We start from the raw sequence: 15668 nt of genomic DNA on the forward strand, positions 1-15668 counted from the left end.
TTTTTTTTTCTACAAGATAATTTAACTTGCTTGGAACAAAGACTTCTTTAAAATCAAAGTAAATATTTCTAGGGTTATAAGAAGTAAAAATTTAATTTAGAATAAAATTCTTGTGATAATTCAGGAACTTAGGTGTTGGCAAAGTTTAAATCTTCTACTCAGAAATTGGGGTGTGAGAGTGGCATAAAATCACAAAAAAACTAGGGCGACTGAAAACCTGTGGGGCCTCCCATATTAACTTCAATACTTCAGAATTTTTTGTAAATAAAATTTATTATTTTCTTCAAGATGTCATTTTTCTTATTGGTTTCAGCCTGGAAGTGTCTAGGAAAGGAGACACTCTTGGAAATAGGTTGGTGCAAATGTTGGTGGACAGTCTTGGAAATAGGTTGGTGCAAACATTACCTCCAATTGAAGGTAATGGCAAAAACCACAATTATGTTTACACCAACCTAATACTTCTGTAGTTGCTATGGGTCAGCAGCTGTATAGTAACAGGCATTACAAATAGGAAGTGTGGGCAGGTGAGCAGCTATGGTTAGGGTAGCCCAACTTCAGTTATCACAAATCTGGCCTCTGTGCTTCAAAGGTATCCCCAGAACAGAGAGATCATCAATATAGTTAGTAATGCTTCTGGTTTCTGAAAACTCTACAAAAAGTTCCACTTCTGTTAGTTTAGTCTTCAGTCTACTGAATTTTCAAGTTCTACAACCCTGAAACTTTGGATTATTTTTCAATTTGTTGGTGACTACGCTTGGAACTATATTGGCCTGACATGAAGTGAATGTGCCTGATGGAAATGAAAACTTTGCGAGGTTCAATATTGTCTTCACATGGCATTTGTAACTAACCCTTTTTGATTCGTGATTCAATGTATTTATCTGGAATTTAACTGGAACCAAGGTCTACCATATTGGCTCTTTTCTGCAATTGCTTTGACCACATTTGGTTTGGCTACTGTAGATTTTAAAGAAAAAGGGGTAAATGTCCAAGAGTGGTGGTCTTCAGGTGAACACCAGGTACAGGCAAAAGAGAGTGATAATCAGTATAACGCCAGCAGGCCTGAGGGCCAATGAGCATTGTCCTCTTGCTGCGTAATTTTGTCTAGGAATGACTTTAATAAAATGCTCTTCAGTTTTATTTTAAGACTACATTAAGACACAGTTTCAAAATCCCAAATGTATATATGTTATTAAAAATATAAGTTGAACTTACTCTACATTCTTTGTCCAATCAGGAGGGTTACTCATTGTCATAAACACACAATTTGTCAAAATAGTGCACATAATTAGCATGCTGAATAATGTAGGTTATTGTTAAGGAACACACAAAAGAAAATCGAAATCCAAGTGTTATATTACAAAAAGCTAACATTGAAAAGCCCAAACTGCAGCTTAGCCAAAATTCAGGCATAAATGCATTATGGGCAAGTCATCTAATCTCTTTAAATTTCAATTTCTTCATGTGCAAAATGTGGGTAATAATATCACCTTCACTGAGTATTTGTATAGATTAAATAAGGTAATGTATATGAAAGCATTATATCAGTATAAGGTGTTGTTTTTACAACTATTATTAAATCAATATATTCACCTCCCAGAGAACTTCAGTGGGAAGACTATTTTTGTGCTACCTGGAGTTGCATAGTTTTTCAGCAGAAAGTATTGACTTGAGCTCATTCAGGCGAATAAACTAGTAAATTGTTGAGGAAGGCCGCTTATCTGCAATATTGTAATTTCTTAAACACATCTTATCCAACATAGTTCAATGCATGAAAACAATTTGTAGTCAAAGTACAGCACGATGCTAATTGTTGGGTTGCTCTATTTTGACTGAGTTTATACAAGTGCAGCAGCGTTCGATAACATTAAAAGTGAATATTCTTGAAGGTTGGCACTTAACATGATGGGAATGTAATTAAAATTCAACATAGCAAAGTGATGTTGGCCAAGAGACTCAACCTCTCTGTGCCATTGCCTTGTATCTCTTCCTACTTCTCTACAATGGAGCTAATAATGTACTCATTTTGTAATGTAACCATTTTTACATGCAGATTAAATGAGTTAATATATTGGAAATGCTTGGAACAGTCACGGTACATAAGTAAATATACTCTAAGTGGTAGCTAAAACAAATGAACAGACATAACAGAATTATAAAACTGAAAGGGACCCTAAAAATTAGTTTTATCACTATATTTTAAAAATCAGGGAAATAAGGCCTTACTAAGCTCTAGAGGAACCAGATAAAGGGTCCAGGACTAGAATATAAGTTTCCTGCATTAAGATCCAATATTCCTTCCACTATAGTTTACTGCCAAAACAAAAATTTTCCATAATTGAAAAAGAAAGTTTTCATCAAATGACCACATGATGGCGCTAGGAATACAAACTGGGACAAGGAAACTTGCGTAAGTGTAAAAACCCTATCATATGATTTTTATGTTTCAAATCTTTTAATTTTAGTAATAGCATATTTATACCACTAAAGAAATTTCTTGCTATCATATTAAAATTAGAATGGTCGTTTAAATTTTAGAATCCTTTAAGAAAAGTAGTATGAGCTTATGATAATTATAATGGTATTTTAATATCTATTATTGTCAAAGCTATTAAACAAGATACAATCAGAAGTGAATTGTTTTGCTAAATTGATTAACAAATGAATTTAGTCGTAGAGTCCTTTTTAACACCAATGGGAATCATGAAACCAAATCCCTTAAGACCATTTGGAAATATATGCCAACTTCTCTCATTAAATTCCAGAGTCTACTAAGCAAACAGTTTTGCATGGCAGCATCATAACTTATGACTTGAATTTGAAATTCAGCCAATATTCCAGTACTTCCTTCACAAAAATCATCAGGAAATTTCAAGAATTAACTAAGTACTGGCCAAAGACTCCTGACATTCTCTGACAGAAAATATACTTAAAGGTTTATTCTAAGATACACTGAAGTGTTTTATATCATAACTATGGATAAACTTGAGTCTGGTTTTCTGTTATTATATCATTGCTCACTGCAAATTCTACATCATCACAAACTTTGTATAAAGATGGTAGAGGTAAACATGGTTATCTTACTTTAGATTTGTAGGATTCAATACATATAAGTGTTTTTAGAAAGATAACAAAAGTACATAAATACATCTTTATATATAATATATAAAATGTTAAAGACTGCATGTTTCAGTAATGTCTGTGTGATTAATGAACTTTAAGAATGAGGCTAATATGACAAAGATGCAAAATGAGAGTGATGAAAACTATATAATATCGACATTTCCCAATTTAATTTGATATTTAGCTATAAAGTGCTTACAGATCATGTACAAATAGTTAATATTAATCACTTGAAAAAGGATATGAATGTACCAAAATCTTAATAGCTATTTTCCTAAGAGGATTGAAGGGAGTTAAAATGTACAGGGCAGAGGTGGCACTGAACCGGAAGATGGCCTTCCCTTTATTCAATACTATAAAAGTCTGTAAGACAGGAACACAACATAGAAGTATGAAAGTATAAACCACTTAAACTCTATTATCTACTTTCTGTTACTTGTCATAATAAATTATTCTAAAGTTAAATGAGAAACCAGCACAATCACAATTTCTAAAGTGCACCATGAAAACAAACTGTCACTGGATCTCTTCTTAATTAGAGAGGAAATCCAATGATACCACTTACCTTTTACCTAATACTTACCCTCAATTTTATTGTACATAAGACTATTAGCCAAGAGACGTCATTTATTTTCTTGATATTTTAAGTGTCTGAGTTAAATGAAAGTCTTAAATGGGTGCACATTTCATTTCATTCCAAAAAACTTAAGGCACTACATGCTTTTTATAGTGATTTCAGCTTTCCCAATTCAAATATCTTGAAAATTAATCCTGTGGAATGCAAAATCATTCAATAGAACTGATACTATTTTTGAAATAAAGATTGTTTTTACCATCTGTTCTCATAAAATAAACATTATCACTCTCTTCATAATAGAAAATAAAAACAGCCACCATCAAACCCACTCTTGGGTTAGATGGATGTAATCCAATAATTGATTTCTGGAGGCCAAGATCCCTGGAGAGTACCCGTTGACCAGGAGTGCTAAATTCTGTACTGGGATTTCTGAGTTAGCTGACATACTGAATTCTAATCCCAATTGACTTCCCATCTTATGCAGTGCTTTCTTATCACAGAGGAAAAGCTCAAAGCCCCTGAAGAATCCAGGATCCATGAATGTGAATGAAATTCCTTCCAAAAATTAGACTTATTTGAGATCAATTGGCAGTGGGCAGACAAAACATTAAAGAAGCAACATGCAAGGGTGTAAAAAGGACCCTGACTCAATGTTTTCCAAGGTGCTTACTTATATTTAGACAGAGCCAGGGAGAAAGCCTTTATCTCTGTGAAGAACATATTTGGGAAAGGAAATTTAAACTTCTTCATTTTAAATTCACCCGTTCTTCAAAAGCTCTCTTTTCTAAGCCTTAGGATGCATATCTGCACAGATCATGTTATGATATAGCAAGCATAAACTTTATTTTCTACTAAGAATCTTTGTATAGTCTTAGCTCATTAACAGATTTCCCCTATACTTGCAGGATTTTCTAAATTCAAGTAAAGCAAACCCACCCTCCCACACCCCTACCCCCTAAATATTTATGGAGCTGGTTTTTTAAAATTAGCACTTTCTATCTGGTATGGGTAGAAGTGTCCTAAACTGGCTGTGAAAGTATGGTCCCCCAACCAGTACTGGTTAAGTATAGATATGGAGAGTCCATGTTTAGAAATTTGTAAGGCAATTAGACCAATTAATGTTGTGTCTGTTTATTCTAATAATAAAAAAGTAGGGGGATGTTGTTGTGGGCCTGTTTTTCATTTCAGTTCTCTAGAAACTAATTTTTACTTCATTTTATAGAAGAATAGAGACCTCACATCCTCAACAGAGTTTGAGAAGCACTGCTCCAAGTCTCACCTCTGCCTGCATTCCCTCTATCATCTTTGAAGGAGTATGAGTCCAGAAAACAGATAGAACTTTACCACAAAGTGCATTTGAAGGAAGGGAGAATTTCACCTGTGCTTACTAGAAGAACAATCACCTGTGCCAACAATACTTAGCCCTCTTTTTCTCTGATTCATTGAGGGATTCTGTCCCTGAATGACACTGTGAGATCATCATAAATCTGAACAGACTTGTGCAATGCAAATGCCTTTGCTGTGGGGGAATATGAGCATGTAAGGACACAGAAAGGCCCAAAGTGAGCTAGCTCAGGAATAAATATGGTCCACCTTTCAAACATACTGCATATACTTCCTTTCCCCCCAAATATGCTGAGTAAAATCTGATAGAAATATTAGGGGCTCAGATGGCCGGGCACAGTGGCTCACGTCTGTAATCCCAGCACTTTGGGAGGCCAAAGTGGGCAGATCATCTGAGGTCAGGAGTTTGAGACCAGCCTGGCCAACATGGTGAAACCCCATCTCTACTAAAAACACACAAAAAAATTATCTGGGCCTGGTGGTGGGCGCCTGTAATCCCAGCTGCTTGGGAGGCTGAGGCAGGAGAACAGGAGAATTGCTTGAACCCAGGAGGCGGAGGTTGCAGTGAGCCAAGGTCGCGCCACTGCACTCCAGCCTGGGTGATGTGAGCAAAACTCCATCTGAAAAAAAGAAAAAGAAATATTAGGGGCTCAGGTAGGAGAACCAGTAAGGATATAACACAGAATATATATATTTTAAAATAAGAATCTGTTGATTTCAAATAATATTAAAAGCTAATTTTGAAACAAATACTAGTGATTCAAAGAGACGATGAGAAAGAAATGACAATCCATAGATGGCCTAAATCTTGGGCTGGAGTGTGAGGATAATCAAGATGGTACTGTTTGTACCTCCGGGGATAAGGAAAATAACCAGGCTCATCCTAAGGAGACAGGACCTTACTTAGAAGAGAACACCTGTGATGCTGGCTCCTTGGTCACTGTTAAGCCCAAACCATGACCAGAGGTAATAAATGACCAAAACAGAAAAGATAGACAAGGAGTGGTAAAGTAAAAGGCAAAGCTAGAGGTCTAAAAGAAGGGAGGGGAAATATTTCTGCCCTGAGTACTAAAAAGTAAAAGAGGCAAGATTCAGAAACCAAACACAACAAGGGTCCAAAAAGGGAGTCTGCCTAGAAGTAAAAAGAGCAGAGGATTCTAGACAAAAATCAGGGAAAGGTGGGGACAGAGAGAAATCTGTTAAAGGACACAAAATTACAACTAGATAGGAGGAACACATTCTAGCTTTCCACACCACTGTAGGATGACTATAGTTAACAATAATTTGTTATATAGTTTCAAATAGCTGGAAGGAAGATATTGAATGTTCCCAACACAAAAAATGATAAATGTTTGAGATGATGGATACGCTAATTACTCTGATCTGATCACTATACATCATATGTATTGAAACCACTATATGCCTCATAAATATGTACAATTATTATGTGTCAATTTAAAAAATAAGATAAAAGGAGGTATAAAGGGCTGAAACTCAGGCGAGTTTAATGAAACCAAAGCACTCCCAATGTTTATATGTGATTCTAAATCTAAAAGTCCTTTGACATAGAGAAAATTAATACTTTGACACAAAAGTTCAAAACAAATGGGCATAATTATCAATTGTTCAAGCCTTAGATGAAAACATTTACTGATTTTACAGTGTATTACCTTTATTCATTTAAAAAATTTAAAGAATGTGTAGAAGATTATTTTGTAACAAGATTTATATGTGTAATGGAAAATACTTGCAAGCTGAATTTATAAATGGAACTGGTAAGGTTTTACTGAACAACAGTATTTGTTTTGCCTTAATTTTTCATAAGACATACTGTTGTGCAAGACATCCTTGCTACCCAGAAAGCTAACAATAAGGCCAACATTAAAGGACCATTTTTCATAGGATTTCTTCTGTGAGAACTCCATTTTTCTTAGATTGAAACATACATGCTTATGTGCAAACTTCATAGATGTAGCGTTAAGGTGTTGATGGATTTTAAACAGCCTTCCAATAAAGCAAAAGTACCCAGACTTGTATAGCAAACCAATATGTGTAATTTTAAATATGATAGCACTTTCATGTCAGAGTAAGTTCCATTTGTAATGTCAATCTTATTATATGTAATTGATCTTATGTTTACTTCCTCAACTGTCTGTATCTTACCTTCTTGTAATTGCTTACATAGCCAAGAAGCCAATCATTCAGTTTATAAGTGTTAAGAATTAATAAAAGGATACTTGTTTCCAAGTACTCTCAGATACAACTTTCTCCCAAAAGTGGTATTGATGATATTGAAGGGAGGGAAGAGTCTGAAGGAAATACTGTTTACTTACAACAAATACTTAAGTAGCTCTAGAGTTTTCAAATATATAGATATTTGCCTTCCCCGCTGTACATATAAGAAAGGGCTCCAAGAGGGAAGAGTTCAAAGACTAGCTAAGATATTGCTGTACCTTAAACTGTATAAACAAATATTATGTAGCTTTAAGCTAATCAAGATTTATGAACTATTAAATTGGGTGACTTTTTAAAAACTTTTTAAAAGAATGTATTGGTTAGCTTATTATAGTGAAGTATCTTAGCATCCTTTAAATCTAATTAGTTCAACAAAGATTTCATTAATACAACTTATCAGGATAACTTTTATTGCAGTAAGTCATTTGAATAAAAAAGAAACAGTTCAAAGTTGGTGGTGGAGGAGAAAAGTTTTATACAGTAGTATCTAGCCCAAAACAAACCCCTCTTTACCACCCAAGGCTCATAGGAACATTGACATGACTGGCTCCACTTACAAGCAGCAAGACTTTGTGGTTTAGTACAATTCAGGCACATCTATGACTATTCTTAATATTTGTCCTTCAGTTCGTTTGTTATAGGGCTAAAAGAAATGCTTTAATTGCAGTTCTACAAAGAAATAGAGCTGTTTGAAATTAATAACATCATTTTAACACGTGGATAATTTTCTGCTTCAAAACAAATTTTGAAGCATGGCATTGTAACTGAGGTAGCAACTAGATTTTACATGTGAAAAATCACTTTACAGACTTATTTGCAGGAATGTAACATTCATACAATAGGGGTTTTTCTAGCTTGTCACTTATGTCTTCATATACAGGTACCAAGTTTATTGAGCATATATACAATAAGTTGGTAATTATGTATGAGCATTGCAGACATCCGGAAATGAGCAGGGACCTAGTTTAGGACCAATTGTTAATTTCAATTGATGGCAATTCAAAATACTTGTGTGAACTGTTTAGTACAATATTTGCAATGCCCTGTGCTACATTCTAAAGAGAAAACAAAGATACATAGGTTATAACACCAAGACATTTATAAACTAGGAGATGCTCAACTATTTGTTTTAATAGAATATAGAAGAATTGATGAGGGTTTACCTTGACCAGCACTTTCCAACAGAAATATAATGTAAGCTACAAATCTGAGCTACAGTTATGATTTTAAATTTCCTGAGAGCCACATTAAAAGAAAAACAAAGCAGGTGAGATTAATTTTAACAGTGTTTTCTTTAACCCAACATATCTGAATTATTATCATTTGGAAATGAAATTGATATAAACATTTTCGAGATATGTATATTTTTATACTAAGTCTTAGATCTTTGAAATCTGGAGTTACACTTAACATATTTCAAGTACTCAATAGCTACACAAGGCTAATTAACCTCTGCTGTATTGGGCAGCACAGACCTAAACTTAAACCATCCATTGTTCAGCAAGCTCATACCTTCTTCAGCAATCCTTGCCATGTAAAAATCATTTATGGTTTTAAAGAAAAAGCAAGAAGGAAGTTATATAGAAAAATTGGTAATAACCCTGGTAATTAACAGTTTAATAATCTGGGAAGCAACATTATGAAAATATAAGTATGATTTGTTTTATCTTATGTTAAGAGTGCAAACTCTGAAATTAGATTTCTGGTTCAAAAGCTAACTTTGCTGCCTTCTAGCAGTGTGATCCAGAACAGGCTTCTTAACTTTGTGTGACTCAGTTACCTCACTTGAAAACAGAATAAATGTACTTAGCTCACAGAGGTGATGTGATTCCAATTTAGTCGGTCAGATTTTGATACCTAGTTTTTATACTTTAAATAAGTAATCCAGATGATTCTGTCATAGCAGAGCTGTTAATGTTTGTTACCTAATGGTTATAAAAAATCATAAGCCATTGCCAAAATTATCAATGATTATGTTGTACATGTGGATTGAAATCTTGCCTCTTGATCTAACTGAATAGTTACTAAGAAAATAATTATGTTATAATGATTTGGTAGAAATTGCTATTTATGAAACTATATTTGTTATTATCTAGTAATCTTTTCTTGTTTCTGGGCTTATAGAAAGTGATTTGTTTACAATTTTTTCCCAGGATGGACATTGAATTTATTAACAAGCCATGGTTTTTCAGTTTCTTTTTCTCATTTAAATATAGCCATTACCTTAACATTTATTTCAATCTAAGGGCCATATTCTTCAAAGTACATAGTTTAAACATAAGCTCAAACTTTGTGTTTCATCTAAACATTTTTGAAACATTGCCAAACAACAGGGCTGACTCCAAATTTATTGCACTTTCTTACTCTTAAAGTAAATCTACTGGCAAAGACAAGAAATAACACAGGAAGGTGAGCTATGATGATGAAAAATACACAAAATGTAGAATGTACTACTGGTTGGTTAAATTTATCCTTTAGCTTCAAAGTTTAAAACAGGCAATTTCCAACACTTACATGAGCTGTGCTCCAAAAATGCATTTGGAAGTCAATTGTTTGGAAATGTGAACATATATTCTCACAGATACACATATATTTCTAGACTCACAAGTCTATCAAACTGTTAATGAAGTACAATTCTGAATTAATGGCACTGCGAAACTTTATCACTGTGTGTAAGAAAGTGTTACTCTGAAAATGGCGGAGTTCTCTCCTTGAAATAGCCTGGAAGTCAGACTAGGAAAATTATCTGGCTCTAGCTCCTACCCAGAAGTGCTATTAAGTTTTTCATAGCTCTAAGCTGCTGGCTTGGAAAGAGGTTCCAGCATGAAGGCGGAGAATTAGAGCCATGTTGCAAGAGGAGAGATGCTTCAAAGTTTTGGGTGTGAAGAGCAGCATAGATGGTGAGGAGATTCCATTAGTATAATACATATCTCTGGGGACATTTCTTATGCTGGGCCAATTCCATGGCATATAATTTTTTCCCAAGGACTTTAAATGGTCTCACCTACTTCCCTTCTCATTTATCATAGCCTGTGAGTTCAAGCCAAGATTTTCTTCCTTTTCTGGCTCACTGGGGGATGAAAAGTTTTCTTGCAGGCTTTCTACCTGACTCTGAAAACAGTATGCCATATTTAATATTTTTTCATCTCCTAGTCTCATTCAGTTTTTTCCTTTCAACCAGGGATAACCAGACTAAACAATAATCTGTGTCATTTGCCTACCCGTGGGCCACCAAGCTTTAATATATAGCCTTCACTTAATGACTGATGTGGTCCTTAAGCCACAGATTACAAACTAAAATGCCCACAGAGGCTAAGTGACAATAGGTACCTGCCAGTTTTAGGCATATAAGTCAGTATGCCTGAACTGATATTTCAAGAGGAATCCTTAGGTGTATAATTTTATGTGTGTGTGAAAGATTTTCTGATTTATAAATGCCAGAAAATAATTCAAAATTATAAATAATTTTGTTAGTTTAACAAAACATGTCTGTGGACTCCATGCCTCGTAGTCAGTTTTTAAACATTGTTGCCATAAGCTCACACAAAAGAGAAGAATTTGTACCTAGAGAAGAGTCTGTAAAATTGCTTGTTCCTATGCTTTAGCTGGGTGGGATGGGGGAGGGTTGGGGCCAGTGGAGGAGATAACTCAGCAGAAGGTGCCTCCCTAGAAAGTGCCTAGGTAGGCTTTTGTCAGCCAAGGCTGCAGAGCCCTCAGCCTCTTCTCCAGCAGAGAGAAGAAACTATAACAATAAGGAAAAAGAATAAAATCTGGAGCTGAAACAATTTTCAGCCTTATATCATCAGAATGTACATACCATGGGTCTGCTACACTATTATATGGTCAGTTAATTTTTCTTTGACTGGAAAGAACACTTTTGAGCCCAGCTTGATTACAAGCTTGCTGTGTGAGAACTATGAGCAAACTATTCCCCTCAATTTCTCCATCTCAGTGGAGAAGATTATACTAATACCAGTCTCAGGATTGTTTTGAGGATAAAGTGAAATAAAACATGTCAGTGCCCTTAGTGAATTCTAAAGTGTCAATAAAAATATAAGGATTAAAATATTTAAAATGCATCTCTGTATTCTAACTCTTAAATATACACATATAAGAACATTTCTGTTTCTCCAAAGCATGGCCAATTTTAGTATTGGCATTTTCAGGTTCAATATCTTTCTTCTCAAACTTCCTATCGAGGAAAACGAGGCCATCAGCTTCCTTCTATCTGACACCTAAACACCTCCAAAACCAATTCTGACTCTATCCATTATTCTACATCTCCATTGTCAAAATGCTAGATCAAGTATAAAACTCCTAAATTTCTCATAGAGAAGTTGAGTGATTTTTAACAATGTAAAGTGGACCATGTTACTCCTGTACCCAAATACTTGATGGAAATTTATTTTGCTTTGAAAATAACCTTCAAACTCTTTAAGATGTACTGAAAGATCCCTTTTATCTAGCCCCAGGTTATACCTCCCCAACCTCACCTTATTCTCTTCTTACCTATTACAGGTCAGCTTGATTATATGTCTTATTCTATGCTGTTCTCTTTCCTTGGAAGATTCTCCTCCCCCTCCTCCTTTTTAACCTTCAGATCCCAATTTAAATGCCATTTCCTTATAGAGGCACACAATTTAGATTTCCTGAATTGATCCTCTTTGAAAATAGGTGCTTATCACCCTACTGGAATTTAGTGGGGAAAAAAATTTCTAATTATTTTAGAAGCTAATCTAGATCACTGAGTGTCTAAGATTTTAGTTTTTCCTTTGTCACCTCCCTGTCTCTGTCTCAGAAACAGTCCCAAGATGGTGATGTTGATAAATAAAATGAGTAATAATAATAAATAAATAAGTTTTTACAAAGGCAGGAAATCGCCAAGTGTTGAAATGACCAGTAAGGGTTTGGGAAATACTGCCAGCCTGGGAGACAAGAATCACATCTTGCAAAATAGCATGAGTAGGAAACAGGAAGGACAGCTATAGGCTTATTTAGATTCTATCACTGACTTCTCTTTTTTTCCACTGCTGTGATTAGTGCTATGACTGCAAATCCAAACTAACATGGCAATGGGCCATGGAAACTCACTGGTCTAGTTTTAAAACTAGTCTCTGCTACTTAATAGTTTTGTGATCTTAGGCAAGTTATTTAAACTCAGTTTTATTATTTTTAAATAAAGACAAGAGCTATCTTGAAAGAATCTGTGGATTAAAAAAGAACAGTAATTATACTGATATTATATGTAGCATGTAGAGTACATAGCTTTTTTTTTTTTTTTTTTTTTTGCCTGCTTGGGACACCTTTTCTAACAGTTCCTCTTCTCTTCCTTTTGGAGTAAACCTCTGCCCCACTGTCTTCCCATGTGGCTTGGTGGAGCTGACCCACCCCTTGGCAACACAGGTTAGTATGTGACAGAGACCATCCCATACCAAGGAGACCATCACATACCACTGGCCAAAGTGAGTGGTTCAGAGGAGGCCATGTGCCCTAATTAGACTCAATTCTAGGACAACTGCTAGAGCTTTTGAGGAAAACCTGAGCCTTTTTTCTTTCTTCTTGTTTTAGTGAGCAGAAGATAGTAGTTACAAGGCTGTAAGATGTTATTTTAGCACCACTGGTGGCTATTTCTGCCATCTTGTAGAAGAGCCAGCCTGCAAATGAAGCCAGCATAGGTGACAGCAGAGCTGACCATGGAAAAGGACTACCCTCATGACATTGTCTGAGGTATTGGGTATTTTGATATTAAAACCAGATTCACTAGGCACATTTCCTTTATTTTTCCCCAAAAGTTGTTTCTGTTGGGTTTTGGAAACTTTCAGTTGATGGATCTCCTATTGATATGGCAGATACTCTAAAAATGCCAGGCATCATTTTATTGATCAACATCACCATCTTGGGACTGTTTCTGAGACTGAGACAGAGACAGGGAGGTGACAAAGGAAAAAGAAGCACAAGGAAGAAATAGCGCATAGGGAGGAGAAAGATTGGGAAGTCAACTACAGGGTCGTGGATGTAAGGGAGAGTCTGGGTGACTTGTAGTTTTACAGGAGCTGATGATAAGCAAAGAACAACTACACACTGGGGACTGCCCATATGACAATTCGTGAAATTATAAGCTTTTAATAATCATCCTGTTTTCTGATTTCCCATTAATTACTTTTGCAAGAAAAACTCCATAATCCCAATTAAAAACAAAACAAACTCTCTCCACCCAATTTAACAACTAAAAACTCCTGTGGCAGTGATAGACCAAACATGAATTTGAAATCACAAATTCATATATGACTTCTCATGGAGCCCAACAAAAAGAGAGTGTGCATCTTTTCAGGACAGTTGATAGCAAGAGAGAATAAGGTAGCAAGACAGAATAAGCAAGAGAGAATAATGATCTATAGGACTTTTTAAAGATGAATACATTTCTGCACTCCATAATTAACAAACATCCATTTTTACTACAGATCTAAAATATCTCATTCTATTTCCAGTAAACTGTCACATTGTTAAAATGATATTTTCTTCCATGATAATAATGAGTCATCTGTAATTTTAACAAGAACATGAGAAGGAAGACATTTTCTGTAATAAAAAGTGGGTAAAGAATTTGAATGTAGGGCCAAATGGTACAAAATCAGCCCAAGCTATGAAAGGAAACTGTGAAAAAAAGTCCCATGAGGGGAAAAAAAGGTGTGTTCACAAGCTAAAATGTGCCTTGCTACACAGCTAAAGTAAATAAACAAACAAAGGGAAACCAATCTGGAATCATGTTCTAAAGACCACTGAGTCAGAGCTAACACGATATGAAAAATACTGTCGCCATGTTATGATAGCATTTTTGTCCCCTGAGTTTTTAACCTGGAACTCTGAAGGCTTAAAACATCTGAGGATCTAAAAACCTTCTAATGCTTCTATGCATCAGGAATGTTCATGAGATGGTTGCTACTATTTCTTTAGTTACTACTACAATATTACTGAACATGGATTAAACTACTTTAGCAATTTTAGTAGAATATTTGAACATTACATAATTTGTACATCTTAAACTGGGACAAAGAGGATAAAAATATGTGGGTATATGCCATTGGAAAATATACTCTCCGCAGTGACATTTTTATAAGCTCACTGGCATTGCCTTTGTAAAAGATTACAGAGAGCTTCAGTGTGGTAGTTGTGTTTTTTCTATTCACATAAATTCCTTGCATGTACACTACTGCACTTTAACATAAAATATAACATAAGGAATGGATTCTGCAAATATTTTTACAATTGGCTTGTTTTGTCTATTCCGTATAGTTGAGAAAGAAACCAGAGTCTTTGTATACTGATGCAAATGACACATTAACTATTGTACTAGAGTCCCACTTTAGGGAAATCACTAGTCTAACTGCATATTCCATTTCACTCAGGCAAACCTAATCCACACCTCCAATATCAGCATTAGTGGAAAATCTCATCCTAATAAACATTTTCCCTGGTGACATTTCCACTATTCGACCATTTAGCTGTGTCAAGAGTACTGTGTATGTGTACTGCATTGTTTTAATGAAGATCACCCAGCCAATCTCAGATAACCCAGTCACTAAAATAAAATTAGTCATCGAATATTGAAAGAAGTATTCATTATTTTTAAAAGGTTCAGATTTTTCCAAGCATTCCAACTTTAGTCAGAGCAAATTAATTCAGTTTAAGAATATTTTTCAATACTGAAATAATCCAATTAGAAAAGAAAATTAAAGGCAGAAAAAAGTGTACAGGCAATTTATAAAAGTCTTAAGACATAAAAATGTAGAAGAAGGAAATTTCAAACACATAACTCAATCATGTGTTCTAAGCACACCATGTTAGTTTTTAAGGATTTCAGCCCTGCAAAAAGCTTCATGTGCATTGCTGTTGAATGACTTACATTTGAAGATTTGCTTGGTGTCAGCTCAATGTAAAAGCCATGAGTATACCTTACCTTGGGGAAAACTCTTTCCTGATAACAATATTTCTCTTATCAGGTTGTTCTACCTGCATACTGTGATTTGCTCCAAAATGCCAAAATGCTTTTCTTTCCTCATACCATGTGCATTTGAAGATAAGAACAGAAGATGTTAAGAGCAAGTTTAGACGTGAGCCTAACAAAGTTTATAAGGGTTTCCTCGACACAAGAATCTGGCTGTCATTTCATCAGAGTTAGCCTTTTACCCTCAGTTTTAAGATGTTTCCTTTGAGTATTTTGAAAATGTTTACACAATTTTGTTTTACATCTGTCTTTATATCCTTTGCTATATATAATTCATTATAAACCAATTATGGACCATTTTCTTTAGGGACATCCCCTCGAGACAATCACTTTTATCAGTCTGAAAGCTTTTTAATTAAAAAAAAAAAAGATTGATTGGATGTT

The 15668-nt window shown here is 34.9% G+C and overlaps 1 protein-coding gene across 5 annotated transcripts in view; it reads right to left on the bottom strand.

The window, feature by feature from the left end:
* SCN1A (sodium voltage-gated channel alpha subunit 1) overlaps positions 1-15668 on the bottom strand; it is a 148812-nt gene that overhangs the window by 66906 nt on the left and 66238 nt on the right. For 4 of the 5 annotated variants that reach the window (XM_009237791.4, XM_054549431.2, XM_009237790.4 and 1 more), the window contains exon 1: positions 1216-2442. In XM_009237791.4, coding sequence (XP_009236066.2) covers positions 1216-1295 — 80 coding nt within the window. In that variant the 5' untranslated portion in view covers positions 1296-2442. Of the gene's footprint in view, positions 1-1215; positions 2443-3367; positions 3487-15668 lie in introns of those variants that run through there. The other variant, XM_009237789.4, reaches the window with a different exon arrangement.

This window comes from Pongo abelii, chromosome 11 (assembly GCF_028885655.2).
Source record: "Pongo abelii isolate AG06213 chromosome 11, NHGRI_mPonAbe1-v2.0_pri, whole genome shotgun sequence".
In the NCBI taxonomy this organism is placed as follows: Eukaryota; Metazoa; Chordata; class Mammalia; order Primates; family Hominidae; genus Pongo; species Pongo abelii.